An 18397-nucleotide genomic window follows, 5' to 3' on the forward strand; every position below is an offset into this window, starting at 1 on the left:
GGTGTGGACTAATTCCTAACTCCCATCCACTAATAGTTTTAAGGGTAAAGTGCAAAATACCTCCCTAAACTATTGTGCTCCCCTGAACTATTGATTTGTTGCAACTGAGGATAAATCTATCACAAAAGATTTTTTTTACTCTTTCTCATTAAATTTGTCATTTCTTATTAAATTATTTTAATATATTTTTCTTTTCTAAATATTAATTATACCATTTACCTTAATTTATTATTAGTATCAATTTATCATTAAAAAAAAAAAAGGGATTTGTAACTACCATTTTCTAAAATTATTAACTTATAATCAAAATTTTATAATTTATAATAAAATTTATTATACTCAGTTTAAACTTTTTTATAGAAAAAATACCTTATTTTTCATACAATATATTCATGAAAGTTTATAAATTACTTAAATAAAAAAATACATTCTTTTTATGCAATATATTCATGAAAAAAATAAGAAATTACTTAAATTATTTTTTAAAAAATTTACTTAAATTTTTATTTAAAGATTTAATTTTAAAAATTAAAGGTAAATTAATGCAAATTTAATGGAGAATTTTTCATCAAATTAATATGAAATTTTTTTCATAATTTATTTCAATAACAAAAATGATTAAATATAATTGAATAAGAAATGACATTATGGTCATTTAATGAAAAATAGTCAAGGCATTGTGGTATTTTGCAACTAAATGTGATAATTCTGGGGGTATTATGCACAAAGTATACTTCACGTAGATTATTAGCAAATTCAAACATAGTTCAGGGGAATTTCTTGTACTTTACCCTATTTTTAAATTACAAAATCTAATTTTAATATGAAACTACTGTGCTTTCTGAAATTAGTTTATACTATTTTGGTATAAATTACTCCTGCTATTTTCACAAGGGATACAATACCTCATATATTTTAAAGTGTTGATCGAAACTACATCAATAAAATTAAGGATAATACTTAGCTATTCACCAATGAGTAGCTTCACCCTACTCACCCCTTATGTGTTTCAATAACAAAATAATACATCAACTTTAATAAAAAAAATATAAAAAAAGCCCTATATGTTTATTCAATGGTTTATCCGAGAAAGTAGAAGAGGGAGTAGGTTATTTTTTTATTAAAGCTGATGTGCTATTTTATTATTGGAACACATAAGGAGTGAGTATGGTAAAGCTACTCACCGGTGAGTAGCTAAGCATTATCCTAAAATTAATAAGTTTAATTCAACTAACTACCATAAATATTAGAGTGGTGCTACTATGACAACTGTCAAAATACTCACGAGCTCTTTTTTTTAGCCACATGATCAAACGCATTTTAGGGATGTGAAAAAACACGGACTTCAGTAGTAAATGGGGTTTACGGATGTAAAAAGGTCTCTCTCTAGAACCCACCGTTTATCTCTCCTCTCAATCCCACAATTCTCCCTTCGCCTCCAAAACACATTTGCAGCCTCAACCACTCAAAACTCACAACCTTCTCACTACAATCTCAAGCTCTCCACTATCAAAACATCCCTCAAAAGATCTAAGGTTTTCGCAGTCTCATCTTCCTCTACAATCCTTAATAGGCAACAACCCACCAATGGATTTCAGTTCTAACCCAAATTACTCAACTCACACAAATGCAACCATATTCACCATAACTCCTAACAATTTTGAAATTACCCAACAAAGATCCTGCCTCACTCTAAAGTATGGTTCGCAGTCACGGTATCGATCGCTATTGCGGTATAATAGAATTGGACGAATATCAGTATAAACTAGTCAAATTGGCCGGTTCATGAATGTATATAATGATATCGAACCCTTAAAAAAGCATTACGAACTAACTGATACGTCGTGTATTGGCCTATACTACGACGAACCATGCTCTAAAGTATAAACAAAGAAAAAAGTTCCAATTTACTCAATTAAAGAAAATTTCACTCTCAGATAGTTTCAACTATAGTAATATATCACATCCATTTAATCAAACTCCTTCCATTAGATATGTTTCACCTGACTCCCCGTTCAACATATTCATTGTTTTAGACAAAAAATGTACCCAGCTTTATACCAATACTCCATCTCCATTTGGGTAACAATATCACGATTAATTTTGTTTTGATTAATAACCACAAATCAAAAAAAGTGAGGAAAATCCACACAAATCCATCAATTAATTCTTTAAAAAAAAAAAAAAAAAAAAAAGAGAGAAAATAAAATAGATATCTCCGAGAAAGATAGAGTCGGTATATTATATTACAATAAATAAGATTATTATTGTCTTTGCGTATAAAGAAAAAGGTAAAATTGTTGTTTTATAAAATTTGGTCAACAATTTTTATGAAAATAAAATGATAAGTGTGTCCTTGAGCACGCACACCAAACCTTAGAGGAGGTTAAAGTAATAAACGTTTAATAGTTTACACAATGTGTAATTTGTTCAAATCTTAAGAAAAACCAGTGTAATTTACCCTTAAATTAAAACTAAAAGTCGGTCAAGAGTAAGAAAGGGGGAGGAGAATGGGAAAGAAGATAGAATTTTCCCTGAGAAAAAGAAGATGAAATGGAGATGAGGGATGGGAGATAGGGGGAGGGAGTTTGGAAATTTTAAAAAAGAGTCATTTTCATGTTTGTGTTTTCATATTTAGTCCTTTTCACGAAAGTTTGGCATTTTCGTATGAAGATGGTTGCTTTTATAGTGGTTTTTTGAAAAATCAAAGTCATGCAAGCAAAACTTAAAAGTCACTCAACATTGATTTGTATTAATATGATCAGGGAAGTTTTTTCCATTTTATTGTGCGAATTAAAAGTCGTCTAAAAGTCGAAGCCATTTCTTTCAGACAGAATAGGAGGATTTAATTAATAGTTGGCCTACTAGGTGGAGGAAGGATAAGCAAAAGGATTGAAAATGATTCATCAATTGACATCAAGCAACTACACAACAAGCGAGTCAATTATAACAACCTAAAACAAGTAAAACAAAGAATGCATATTTAGTACTTGCTTTAAATTTAATTAAGCAAGTACTAGAATTTTTAATTTCTTCCTGTTTTAAATGCTAAACACTGATATGGTGCTTCCGAACGCAAACGCAACAATAATGTTTATATTAAAACTTAGGGTTAATTTAACTGATACCCTTCAGATTTGGCCAAATATCACTCTCAAACATTTTTTGAAAATAAATATCACTAAGGTCCATTTTTACTTTTCCGTCACATTCTCATTTATTCCAAAATATCAAGTTAGTTAAATGACCATCATACCCCTCCTTATTACACCTATCTGCCACCACCATTACACCCATCGTCGGCCCTCGCTTTCGTCACCGCCACAACAAAGGTCTCATCGGCGGCGGCGGCGACTCCTTCCTCGCTTTCTCCTCTTTCTGTTACAACAGAGGTCTCATCTGTAGTGATGGCAAATCCAATCGCAACCCATGTTACCCATAAATCACTTCGCAAATAAAACCCTAAATTCCTATGTTCAGTCTGACTTTGGCTTTAATTTTCTGGTCTGTTCTTGTTAGGATATTTGAAGAAGCGCAGGTTTGGTCCATTTGGTTCTTCTTTATCCGTCTATAAGCAGCAAATTGAGAAATCCTTAAGATCATCCGCCCTAGGTAGAACATGGTTGTCAGGAGGCCATATATATATATATTCATAGAGTAATGGTTGTATTAGTTGTATAGGTTGTTGATAAGAATGATAGGATAAAACAATAAAATAATAATAAGTACTACGTAATAAATAATTAAACAAACGAATAAGTTGTTTGGTGCAATCTTTGGGGTGTAAACACCATTCTTTTCTTTAAAATGATTATCAGAATTTAAATTGGACCCAATTTGTTGAAATCATGCCAAAATATTCATTTAATTTCTTATTCTTATATATATATATATATATATATATATATATATATATATATATATATATATAACAATAAAGATATACAATATAATATAATTTGTAAATTTATAAAATATTTAGGAATATATTAGTGTTTTATGTAATTTTTAAGTTAAAAGAGTTATTTTGACAAAGTTAAAGGATATTTAAGTCATTTTACATTGTGTCAGAACTGTGCAAGTAACGGTTGGGGTATGAGTGAAAAACGGAACAAACATTTGAAATGTAAATGATAGTTATTTTCGAAAGATATTTAAAAGTTTGGCCAAATCTAAAAAGGTGTCAGTGAAATTACTCCTAAAACTTATAATAGGAAAAATCTAATCACAGGACCATAGTAATCCACTTCATTCAAGAAAAAGTTGAATCAACTTTGACCAGATCTAGTGGGCATTTGGGTATGAAGATAGATGGCTACATTTAAAGTATACATGTAAACGTGTCGGATTCAAATCGGATCAGTGCCGATCCAATCCAAATCTGAATCCGATAAGGTTATGCTTGATCCAATCCGATTCAATAATTCGACGGATATTTTATGAAGAAATTCACATCCAATTTGTTAATAAACGGATATTCGATCCGATAATCCAGTCCGATAATGGAGTGTGTGTAAAATTTTTTATTATTAAAAAATTATGTCAAAAGAGAATAAATATAATAATAATAAAAAAAGATAAATAAAATATGAAAAAGAAAATTATATCTTTTATTCTTTGTTAAAGAATAAAAATTTCGGAATAAAAATAAATAAAGAGAGTGAAGAAAGAGAGGAGAAAATAATGAAATATTTTGATAATATATAAATATTATATATTATAAAATTAGATTATATATTTTTAATATATTATATAATATATTATCTCGGATCGAATTATTATCGAATCGGATCCACCATAATTTATATCCAATTTGTTAATGGATTATTGAATTTGAGTCGTTAGTGGATTATTGCATTAAATTTTCAATCCATATTCAAATTATCGAATCAAATTCGAATCTTACTTAGATTAAAATCCCTAATTTGAAGTAGAAAAATCAAAGTCATGCAAAGTAAGCCAAGAAGAGCTGGAAGTGAGTCATTATTGATTAGTATGAATATGATAAACATGAAGTTTTTTTCTAATCAAACAACACATGATGTTGATGTTGAAAACTCTGTGAGGAAAAAATCAAATCACGGCAGAGTAGTTGCATCAACTTTGACTCGATCAATAAGAGTCCTTTTCAAATCCCCAATGCTTGCTGGAACAAATCTACAGAGTTGATGTTGAAAACAATGTGAGGAAAAAATTATGTGTAGTTTTGATTAGAAAAAATCAGCCTTAAATAATAAAAACAAACAACACATAATGTTGATGTTGAAAACTCTGTGAGGAAAAAAATCAAATCACGGCAGAATAGTTGCATCAACTTTGACTCGATCAATAAGAGTCCTTTTCAAATCCCCAATGCTTGCTCGAACAAATCCACAGAGAGCATAGTCATTAACCAAATAGAAACGTATGAAAACCTCAGTTTTGCTGTAACCAATTTTTTCTTTATCTACAAAAGTATTGAAGGTTAAGAATAAAAAATAACGGAAAGATCGAAAGACCATTGATCTCTGTAACTAATTTATTGGGACAATGACTATGGCTTAGAAAATTTCTTTCACTTCCAAGTAATGCAATTTATTTATTGTGAAACACCATAGAACTGATGTCACACTAGTTAGTCGATTCAGCTTTACCAATTAGGTAATAAAGGAGATAATCTATCGATTGTTGGTTGCATCTTAAGCATGTGCTTTGGTTGTTGCCAATTAATTAGGATTGAGTTTGAATTGAAATACTAGCAACCCGAACTTGAATTTTAATATTATTTTCATGTATATTTTTCCTTTTAAATACATTATATATAATATTTAAACTATGATTACTTTTTATCTTTTCAACTTTTTTGGTTAAATATGTTAACATTTAGGAAAATTAATTTTTTTAAAATTTATTTATAATTTATTTGGTTCTAGAACTAGAACCCATCGTTTCTATCTCCTCGCAACCCCACCACTCTCCGGTCTCTCCCTTAGCCTCGAAAACACCTTCGCTGCCTCAATCACTCAAGACTCACAACCTTCTGCCTACATCCTCAAGCTCTTCACTCTCTAAACAACCCTCAAAAGATCTAAGATTTTCCCCATCTCATCTTCCTCTACAATTGATTCTAAGTTCTAATCCAAATCACTCAGCTCCCACAAACATAACCATATTCGCCATATGTCCTAACAGCAAAGAAAAGATAAAATATTGTCCTATTATCTTTTTAATACAATTAAAAGATAAAATTATCATTTTATAAAACTTCGTCAACTGGAAACAAAATGGCAAGGTTGTCATTGAGTATATGCATCAAAATGTAAGAGATTTTAAAATCATAAACGTTGACAATCTATTATTGTATAAGATATCCAAATCTCAGGAAAAGCTAGTGTAATTCACCCTTAAATAATTTTCGTCGTGAAAAAGAGGACGAAAGGAAGGAGATGAGGGATGGAGATAGGGAGAGGGAGTTGGAAATTTTAAGAAGAGACCATTCATTTTTCTGTTTTCATGTGTACCACTTTTTTCTTTTTTCTTCTTTTCCCTCGTGTCATATTTTGTCCTTTTCATGAGAGTTGGGCATTTGCGTATGAAGATGGCTGCCTTTAAAGTAGTCTTCTAAAAAAATCAAAGTTATTCAAGCAAACAAATCAGGAAGACTTGAGAGAGTCTGTCAACATTGATTAGTATGAATATGAACATAGAAGTTTTGTTCTATTCTATTGTGTGGACAATCCATCAGTGGTTGTAATTTAAAGTCATCTCAACGACGAAGTCATTTCTTTCTGATAGACTTCATTAATAGTAGGCGGAGGAAGGAGAAGGGAAATGACCGAAAATGATTCATCAATTGACACCAAGCAACCACACAACAGTTAAACCTCTTCAAGGAAAAACCAATTCACAGGACCTATTAAAGAGAAAGTTACATCAACTTTGACTCGGTCGATAAGAGTCCTTTTCATGGTTGTAGTAGAAAACAAGTGGAGAAAGGAAAGATGATAGAATATTAACCATGTCCAATGTAGTGCTTGCGTGCAATCTTTAATTTATCTTTTCCTAAATAATTATAAATCTCTGGATAGTTAATGACCCACATATGTATATACAAACACGTGTGCACACTCGCGCATTTGGAAATGCCCCCAGGTGCTCAAAAATTGAAAGACAAGAACTGCAATTGACTAGGGGTTCATTTTTTGCCCTCGAAACAAAGTATGAAAGAAGAAAATTACGATCAATAAAACTTTCAACTAGGAAAATTAACTATTTAAAGTAATATTGTTTTTCTTTTGTCACATTTTCTTGAAGTCTAACCATTTACCCAGAAACTAAAAAAAAAAAAAAAAAAATTGAAAATAAAATTACAAGGCCTGAAAAGGTGGCAACCGTTAGGAGAATTTTGGTAAACTGGACAGGTAACATTCATTTGGAGCCATTCATTGATGCAATGGGCATGGAAGAAATGTTGACAATTAGGAAAGCTGCTAACTGTCTGCTTGGGCCGGTCACATGGTGTCATACATTGGGCTTGGGCAGCCGTTGGCTCTCACTAGGCCTGTTTTTGGGTAGGATTCTATAGTAGATCCATCCAGGCCGAAAATGAAGATGAGCAGTGAAGCAGTTGCGGATAGAGTACGTGGTTCCTCCCTAGCTAGGTCATACAGAGCCAGTGCGGAGCGGGAGTATGAAAGCAACAAAATCTAAGTAACACATGGTGGGATTGAGAGTAAGAGCGTACGCCGAGCACAAGAACAAAGGCGCGTACAAAGCGTGAGAGCACCACACGTTTAGAAGAATTATGTAACTTAGGTTCCTCCTACAGTAGGATTTGACCTGCCAAATGAAACAAGAAAAGCCCAATAACTCGCAGTAATGCTGGTACTCCTGCTCCAACAGTGGCAATATCAAGCGCTCCTTCACCTTGGAATTCCTAAAAACAAGATTCGAGTTTAATGTAGGTGAACTATGGAGCATAATTGTAAAAGCCATGGTCAGAGCACTCTCAGAAGAACTTGTGCCTTCAATCACTTGGCAAGGCATAGGTTTAATTCCTAGCAAGGTGATATTTCATTCAAATCACCCATAATTTTACCTTTTGTTATTTAAAATATGGGAGAAAGCTAATCAAAATGAGTCAAAAGAGAAGAGTAGTTATTTGAATGTGTAACAAGAAGTCGGTCAATCATTTTGTAGTCAGTTCATGAGAGGTTTCACCATCCTCCCATTCAAACGGCAAATTCAAGAATATGGGTCAAACTGTTCCGGTAGAGGCAAGAATTGGCAAACTAAAACTTTGCAATTAAAATTTACAATATTTGAGAATCTATATTCTTGAAAATTATTTTCAATATCGGATGACTATAATGGTGCTATGTCATAATCAACTTCACTTGATAGGATAATTGTTGATGAATGACACAAATCATTCAATCTATCCCTATGTTTCTTAATTATGATGTACTAAATAGAATTGCATGTCGGATTTTTTGAAGTGTTTTTTGAGCATTCTATTATTGAATGATCGAGCAGCGCTACACATCTCGAATCCTACGTGACGATAACTAAAAAAGACATGAATTCCTTCTATATTATTACATATTATACTTTATTCTTTTATGCATTTGTGTTTTTCCTATTTTAGCAAAAACAAACGAATTGGTAATTGAAGGAAATGTAAGTACAAACAATTACATTAGATTTCTCTATCTATCTCTAATTTGATTCTGTCTACTAATATGTTTTAGTTTACATATATATATATATATATATATATTAACTTCTCTATATCTTCTTCTTCTTTTTTTTTCTTTTTTTCTTTTTATTTTTTATTTTTTATTTTTATCACTTTACACTTTAACCCTAATAAAAAAAAATACAATTATAAATTTTTTTGAGTGAATTATATAAAATAGGGTTCTTATTTATGAGAAAATGATCACACATTCATCATAAAAATTTGTGTCTTCTAGTTTGAATTATTTGAATATTTAATAGAAATGATCTCACAAACGAACATATATACTCGCAGAATTGAATTTAAGAGTTATATTAGGGCTTGGATTGTATTATGATAAGTGTTGCTATATTTTTTTTCTTTCCTATATTAAGAAAATTATTTGTTAAATACACAAAACAAATTATTTAAACTGCAGATAAACCGCTACCTAATTGGAGTTATTTTCATGATACAATAATGTGTGATATATATCATTTTCCTAATGGAATTGGTGAACCAGGTAAAACCCATCAAGTCAAATAGTACTTTTTTTTTTTTTTTTTTGAGAGAGAATGTTTTAAGCTTTTCATTTTTATAACAGTTTCATCTCGATGTTATTCTATAGCACGTTAGAAATGTTCTCATTAGGGAGCTCAAATGGTGCTTTACTTTAGGTACAGTGACAAGGGCTCTCACCAAATATTCAGAAGCTCAAATGGTGTTTTTCTCGACCTTTGGGTACAATGGCAAGGGTGGGACCAGGATCACCTCCAGTCCCACAGTGTAATACCCCTAATTTCAAAAGGGAAAAAAATGGAATTTAAATTTTATTTTTGTGCATTTTAAATTAATTTTGTATCTATATGCTTATGTGTCCAATTGTTTGTTTATTTTAATTCATTGCGTTATTTTTTTAATTGTTTGTTTATTTTAATTAAGGGTGTAATTCTTTATTTGTTTGTTTATTTTAATAAATTGTGTTATTCTTTATTTAGTTTAATTAAAATTAAGTTAGTTTATTTAAGTTCAATTATAGTTTTGATAGCAATTCAAGTATAGGCGGCTGAGTATTGTAACCTAGGTTGCTCTATGGGCCGACTAGGATTTAATTAGGGTTTTACTCTAATTATATATGGATGGGGTTCTGTTCTAGAATATATATAGAGAATAGAGTGGTCTATTAGGGTTAGCAAAACTCTTTGCACGTACTTATAAGTTAGAGAGAAAAACAGAGAGTTTAAAGAGAATGGGATGAAGGTTTTGGCATAAGGGATTTGGGCTGGACCAAGGATGATGGTTGAGGGCTATTCGAGGGTTAGAACCGGAGTAGGAGAGTCCTTGACGGCAGTCGAGATCGCCGGAAAAACTTAGAAAGACGGCGACATGGTTTCATCCAAAATTGTAAAGGCGAGTTCTTTTCTTCCTCTTTCGCCTGACCTGTGTTCTGTGCACCTAGATGTTCTCTAGGGTTTAATTCATCGTTAACTGAGAATACATGTTTTGATATGATATTTTGATAATCTATATGTGTTAAAATAACTCTGTTACAGTAGTTGCAAATCTGGGTTCAGTGTTGGTTATGCATGCCTATTAAAACTGTTGAAAGTCCAATCTTTGTAATTGATTCCAACGAACTGTAAACAAACCATTGAGATGCTATTGGGTGTTATTAAGACTATTAGGATTTGTTTTAAAGCCAAATAGAAAGGCTGGTAGAGGTGGAAAGTGACCGAAAGCAAAGTAGAGAGTCGTAGGAGTTGCAGAGGTTGGAGACGGCTTTTAGAAGGGGAGAGAGCCGGCTCCATGGAATGAGGGAGCCGGCTCCCTCATCTTTTCTAGGTAAAGAGCCGGCTCCATGAAGTAATGGAGCCGGCTCAAGGCTCTAAAAGAGCCTGCTCTTTCCAAAAATTGAGCAGGCTCTCTTGGAATTTCATTTTTGATTTTTTTTTTTTTTTTTATTACGAATTACTTGTTACTGTTGGAGGGTTGTGAGTCTGGGACGGGGTTGGAAGTAAACTGAGGTGTTTAACATGTCACTTGGGTGTTCTTAATGGTTCTCCGTGCGTGGTTTATACAGGTAGACAAGTAGAATGCATAATACGGAATTAAACCTATTTGCATGCGATTAACGGATGGAAAAGATTTAAATTACCTAATTCTAAATTAGTGATTTGATTAGTATAGCATGAATTTAAAACTTGTTTTAAATGCATATTAGGGTCTTCTAGTGAACAGAGTTGGTCCTATGCATGTTTCAGATTTTGGTTGCTAAACTACTCTGTTATAAATCTGTAGTTTGCATGGTTTTGAACGGAATGGTATTGTAGGATTTAATTGGGGTAATATACACACGGTTAAGCAATTAACTAGATTTTGGCTTGGAGTTGGATTATGGTTTTGGAGGTGGTTGTTGGAATATTAAACTTTACATGGATTAACGCTTGGTTTTACGTTGCTGAAATACTAAATACTATTCTGCAATGATATGGATGGTTGGTTTTGGACTATAAATTACGTGCTTATTATTTATGCCTTGTAATTTACCTGGAATTATGTATTGGAATATAATTGCTGAATTCTTATACTTAATTCGGCCAATTATTTGGAATCATGTATTGGATTATAATTGCTGAATTCTTATATTAAATTTGGCCAATTATTTGGAATTATGTATTGGATTTTAATTGCTGAATTCTCACATTAAAATTCTGTCAATTATCTGGGTTTGGTTTTGCATTGTAAATTACTTACTTATCATTTGAATGTTGTAATTTACATGGATATAGAGGATTGTATGCACCGGTATGGGACGGTGGCATACTAGGTATGGTTTAACTCAAAATGTTAATTCCTACCTTATGGATTTTAATTGGTGAACAGCTTTGCCTGTTCTATCAATTATATGGATTTTGTGGATTGTATGTACCGGTATGGGACGGTGACATACTAGGGACAGACTGATTCAAAATACTCAGTCCTACCTATTTTGGGAAGAAGGGTACGAATTATAAAAACATAATTCTCCTTATATTTAAGTCTGTGCAGTTGAATAAACTGAACGACTTACTGGATCTCTTATATAAGTCTGTGCAGCTGAATAAGCTGAACGATTTATTGGAGTTCCTATGGATGGATTTGAATGGACTTTAAATATATGGTTATGGTACCACGAGATGAGCTTGAGTCTCAGACTCGTTGGTTAGGACGCGTATATGCAGTGGATGCGTAGCTAGCTATAGTAGGTTGAGGTGTACCCTGTTAGGTCTAGGTACTCATGCCCACCTTTGGATGCGTTTTCGCATGTTGCCTTCTATTCAGGTTGAGACCCCTATTGTAGTTCAGTGAATGTCCCATAGTATGGATATATATATGTATGGACTAGATAGATATTGTGAGGTATCTACGGTGTATCTGCGTATCGGGTCACTGTATGGATTGCAGCTAGATTAGAACTTGCTCGTGGGCCTGACCCACTCTTCTATTATTCTTTACAGGTGTTCATCAGTTCCAGGCTGCAGAGCTTAATCGTGCTGAGCAGATATAGTTGTTCACTCCACCGATGACATTGGAATATATTTTGTGTTTAGACTTGGGTTTTGTTTCCAGTCTTTTGAGTTCAGTGGGTTATTTTAGGGGTCCACTGGATGGATTCCCAAGTTGTATAAGTTGGAGAACGATATGTGTTCGTGGTGAATCAGTTGTATCTGAAATATCTTATTTATCAATGGAGTTATTTATTCTAAGGTTTTCAAATATTGGATTACTCTTTTAGTTTTCATTTCAGCAAATTTTATTTATCTCTTTTGATATAATTATTCTGTGTTCGATTATTGCTAATTGGTTTGATATCCTCGGCTGATCGGGAATGGGCCTGGCCAACCCGCATCCGGAAATCTGGGGGTATCACACACAGTGCCTAATTTCCTCCATTTTGGGTCAATGAACAGTGTTAACCATGTTTGGGTAAAAAATATATTTTTGGAATACAAAATTTTGGTGTATATATATATATGTATATACTGTTGAAAAATACCCTTTTTGTTCCCTCCCTTATTTCTTCTTCCTCTTCCCTCCATCATTTCAGGCGACATTTGAAATAAAAATAAAATCCCGCCCTAGCCTTCGTCTTCGTCTCTCCTAAAATATGAATAAAGCCATTTTAGAAATTTATTTCTTTCCATATAGAATTTGGAAGCAGCGATTGTTGTGTGAATCAACCCAAAATTTGGATGGTACAAATTGTTTCCAAATAGAAGCAACGCTTCTATCAGTGGCAATGAAATTGCAGATTCTGATTTCGTTGCAAAAAGAAGCAGCAGTGTATTTGCAAAGCTAAGCCGGACTGTGTGATACCCCCAGATTTCTGGATGCGGGTTGGCCAGGCCCATGCCTGATTACCCGAGGATATCAAATCAATTAGCAATAAATGAACACAGAATACAGTTAAGATAAAACAAAAATAAATAAAATTGTTGAACCGAAACTAGAATAATAATCCAAAACTGAAAACCTTAGAATAAAATTTTATAAATAAATAATTAATCTGATACATCCAATTTCTCCAATTCTAATACAACTCGGAAATCCATCTCTAATGGACCCCTTATAATCCAAACAGAAATGATAGCTACTTAAAGAACATCCAGAGTAAATCATGAAGAAAAGTCCTACGTCGTCAGAAAAGTGAGTAGTAGTCTCTGCTCAGCACGATCAAGTCTAAGTCTGGAACTGACGAGTACCTGAAAAATAGAGGTGGGTCAGGCCCACGAACAAGTTCTAACCTACTACAATCCAAGTAGAGACTCGATACGGATATACATTCTAACAAACTCAACAATAGCTAATAATCCATACGTATGTATATTCACACTACAGAACTCTCACTGGACTATGGAGAGAGTCTCAACTTGAATAGAAGGCAACATGCGAAAACGCACCCATAGGTGGGCATAAGTACCTAGACCTAACAGGGTACACCTCAACCTCTCATATCCAGCTATGCATCCTACTGCATATAGGCACCCTAACCAACGAGTTTAAAACTCAAGCTCATCTCGTGGTACCATAAAAATATATTTAAAATCCTTTCATATCCATCCATAGGAAATCCTATAAATCGTTCAGCTTATTCAGCCGCACAGACTTATATAAGAGACCCAATAAGTCGTTCAGCTTATTTAACCGCACAGACTTAAATATAAGGAGAATTATGTTTTTATAATTCGTTCCCTTATTTCAAAATAGGTAAGACTGAGTATTTTAAATCAGTTTGTTCCTAGTATGACACCGTCCCATACCGGTGCATAAAATCCACAAAATCCATATAATTGATAGAATAGGTAAAGCTGTTCACCAATTAAAATCCATAAGGTAGGAATTAGCGTTTTGAGCTAAACCATACCCAGCATGTCACCGTCCCATACCGGTGCATACAATCCTCCATATCCATGTAAATTACAACATATAAATAATAAGCTAGTAATTTACAGTCCAAAACCAAATATCCATATCATTGCAAAAAAGTAATTAAAGTTTCAGCAATTTAAATCCAAGATTTAACCTATGTAATTGCAAGAAATGGTTTAATAATTCAACAACCAGCATCCAGAGCATGCATAGATCAGTTTTAATAAATCAACAACTCTATCATGCATTTAAATAAGTTTTATAATCATGTTATAGTCCAAACAATTGCTAAATTAATTTAAGCAATTTAGTTCTTTCCATCCGGTAACATGATTCTCCAATATGATTAAAATATGGAGAATAGGTCTAATCCATTCTGTAATCCATAATAAGTATACTAATAACATTATCAGAATTAACATGCTCACTTTAAACTATTCCAAGATATTCAGTAAGTTTAAAAGACACAATACTGTATATTTAGCAACTAGGTTCCCATTAAGCATAACAGAGCAACTAAGTTTCAGTAATTGATCATACATGTCATGCATATAAACATCAATTTAACTCCAAGATAGCATAACAGAATATACAAATTCACATGCTTCCTTTTATACCAAACCAACACTAACTTAAACAAGTTAAATTCTATACATCAGTTAATTCGTAGCTAGCATTAGCTAAAGCTTCAGCATACTTGTTCCTACCACAGTTCCATTATTAACATGGCGTAAACATCCATAGTAATCTGCTAAATTAGTTTTTAAGCAATGAAACTGTTGATCTCCAATGACAGTAACCAAATTTTTGTATACCGACTTATGTTTTGTATCACCCTGAACAATGGTGTTTTAATACACATTAATCAACTCTTAGAAGTTATAATATGGAGTTAACTCATCTCAAAACACCTCAATACAGCTCCTACCAGAACTTAAAAATCCCAAAATCCGAGCACCACAGCCCAAACAGTCGCCCAAAAACCTAGAAAACTGAAGAATTGGAGAGAGGCTGCTCCAAACAAGTTGGAGCCGCCTCTAACCAAGATGGAGCCAGCTCCAAACCACTTGGAGCCGCCTCCAAGGTACTTTGAGCCAGCTCCAAAACATTTTGGAGCCGCCTCCAACTTCCTCTCCCCCTATCTACTTTTTCTCTTCAACTATGTCTTCTCCGGTGACGTCTAGTTTGATCAGTCCTCAACTCTAATGATTTTCCTGAATAAAACTAAGTTCCAATGTCCCAGATATTGTAAAAACCATTAATCCTAGATCCACTCTAATTAGAACAGAGTTCTACAAGAAAGAATTAAAAGAAACAAAATGAAACATATAAACATATACCGTTACAAATGAACCTAAACATGCAGCCCAGATTAATACCTTCCAGTGTTACAAGTTGATTTAACTCTGTTTATATCAATTCACATGCATTATAAATCCAGTACTGTGAATTAGTTTATGAGTTAAACACGAAAGATCCTACAACAAACAGTATAACTCATGGCTACGTTCAGTTTTAAAACAACAAAGTCATGTAGCCCAGTTTACTTTTAATCCTTATACATTCCTAGAGTGGCGTTAGAATGCAAAGAACACAAGCATAAGGAATAGAGTTAGGATTAGAACTTGCCTTTGAGATTTCGGTTCAAAAATCCCAATGTCGTCTTCTAAGTTCTCCGGCGAACTAGGAAAACCTCCTCTGTTCCTTCACAGCCTCCACTGTCGTGAATAGGGTTCTAAAACCCTAGGTAGAACTTAATAGCTATATTTATAGGTTTACACAAGACCTAGGTTTAATTCAAACCCTACACTAAATCCTAGTTGGCCCATAGAAAACCCTATTTAAAATCTACGTCGGCCAACATACGTGACTTCTCCAATAACCCTAAGTACTGAACGTATGTTAAAAAAAAATCATTTAACTTAATTACCTAATTAAACAATTCCTTACAACAGTGAGATCAATATAAAACAAATAAACAAGTAAGCCAGTTAAATACAAATTAAACATATAATTAAATTAAACCAACCAATCAATTCACACATCACGTAATTCAAATTTCACACATAGCCACATAAGCACTTAAAAATAATAAAATAAATACTGAAAACAATAAAATAAATAATAAAATTCCGATTATATCCCTTTCAAAACTAGGGGTATTACAGATTGTATTTCCAAATCAAAGTAGGAAATCGCCTTATTGCCAACCCTAAGCAGGTACGATTCATAATTTTCAAATTTGATTTTGAAGGAAATCATCTTATTTCCATAAGAATTGGATGGTAGAAACAAATATATATAGACACAATTTCCCAGAAATAGAAAATTATTGTTGAATTTGAATTGATCGTTATTTTATTGTGCAGTTATTAGGGGTTTTAATATTTGTTTGTGAGGATAAAAAATGAGAGGATTTGTAGAGTACATGACTGGCTGGAAAAGAGTGTTTCAGAGTGTTACAATGTTAAGAAAATGTTTGATCATTGGGCTTGTATTGCAACATTTTCTTAAGTTGCATCCCAACTTTCTCCTAATAAGCATCCCAAATTCTTCCTTATCTATATTCCAATATTTTTGTAAAATGAGTGACAACATTTTTCTAACGTACATTCCAACCCTAAGCAGGTACGATTCATAATTTTCAAATTTGATTTTGAAGGAAATTATGTTATTTCCATAAGAACTGAATGGCAGAAACAAATATATATAGACACAATTTCCCAGAAATAGAAAATTATTGGTGAATTTAAATTGATCGCTATTTTATTGTGTAGTTATTAGGCGTTTTAAAGTTTGTTTGTGAGGATAAAAAATGAGAGGATTTGTAGGGTACATGACTGGCCGGAAAAGAGTGTTTAAGTATTACAATGTTAAGAAAATGTTTGGTAGTTGGGCTTCCATCGCAACATTTTCTTAAGTTGCATCACAACTTTCTCCTAATAAGCATCCCAAATTCTTCCTTATCTACATTCTAATATTTTTGTAAAGTGAATCACAACATTACCTAACGTACATCCTAAAATTTTCGTAATATAAATCCCAAAGTATTTGTAAAGTATGTTCTAAAATTTTTCTAATGTGAATCCCAAAGGTTTCGTAAATCACATTGCAACTTCTTAGAAAGGTACATCCCAAATTTTTCCTAACGTGAATCCCAACTATTTTAGAAGGTGAATCCAAACTGTTTGGTAACGTAAATCCCAAATTTTGCGTAATATTAGTCCCAACATTTTTAGAAAATGTATGTGAAATTAGCATCAGTTGGTTGGACATATATGTTCTGTTGTGGCAACTAGGATTTCTATCGTCATTTGTCTGGGATATACTTAATTGATACATGCAAAGAAATGAAATGAATGATATATATGTCAAATTTAATTTCTCATACATGTGAAAAGGTTTTTTATTTAATTGGTCATGCATGTGAAAAGGTTTTGTATTTGAGCCGTTGAGATGGAACATACTTGGGATGTAGAAGTAAAATTATTATAGATGTAAAGTATGAATGAAAAAATATATTGATTCGATATGGTTTAAAAATATAATACTATAATTACAATTATCATATATAATACTATAATATACTATATCATTATAGGTCATTTAAGTTATACTATTATTATAGGTCATTTAGGGATTTAATTACAACTATAAACTAACAACTTCTGCAACACGTAACTAAAAGAAATTGGATGATCTATTATTTGATAACTAGATATTATTGATAGTTATTAACCTAACTTGTGACACAGTTATTTTAAGGGTGAACTACTCGTGAATGAAAATTACTCATGAATGAAACCATTTAAAAAATGATGGTCAACCTCCCTTGAGATTTGTCTAAATTACACTGACCACCCTATTTAAGTCAAAAGTTAATTGTGTCAATAGAATAATTTTAAAATACCACAACTACCCTTTTTTACACAATACTACCCCTGCTTATATCTATATAATTTACCCTTCTTAGTAGTAGTTTTTTTTTTTTTTTTGGTCATTCAAAGGCACAAAGGCCTAAAGCCAAGATGGTAGTACAGAGGCATAAAAGCCAAGCCAGAAAAGGCATACAAATCTTGAAGCAAAGCGAATAAATGAGAAACATGCTCCAGATTTGGGGAGGAAACAGAGTCCAACACTCTGCAAATGGAACCACCACGAGAGAAAGTAGCAAACTGGAGAGACCGAAACGTCTGGCCATTAACACGGCAACCACTCCAAAGTTACAATCACAAGGCGTTCCAACACATAAAACCACGCACAAGATCTAATCAAGGAGAAAATGAGCAA

General features: G+C 32.7%; 1 protein-coding gene across 1 annotated transcript in view; it reads right to left on the reverse strand.

Annotated features, from left to right (window-relative positions):
• Positions 1-3271: 3271 nt before the first annotated feature.
• The window catches only part of LOC132270186 (uncharacterized), a 28668-nt gene continuing 13542 nt past the window's right edge, over positions 3272-18397 (reverse strand). The window contains exon 2 of the mRNA XM_059771385.1: positions 3272-3399. Coding sequence (XP_059627368.1) covers positions 3272-3399 — 128 coding nt within the window. The remainder of the gene's footprint in view (positions 3400-18397) is intronic.

This window comes from Cornus florida, unplaced genomic scaffold, assembly GCF_030987335.1.
Source record: "Cornus florida cultivar Cherokee Brave unplaced genomic scaffold, ASM3098733v1 CherokeeBrave_3.0.0_Hap2_Chr08, whole genome shotgun sequence".
Taxonomy (NCBI): domain Eukaryota; kingdom Viridiplantae; phylum Streptophyta; class Magnoliopsida; order Cornales; family Cornaceae; genus Cornus; species Cornus florida.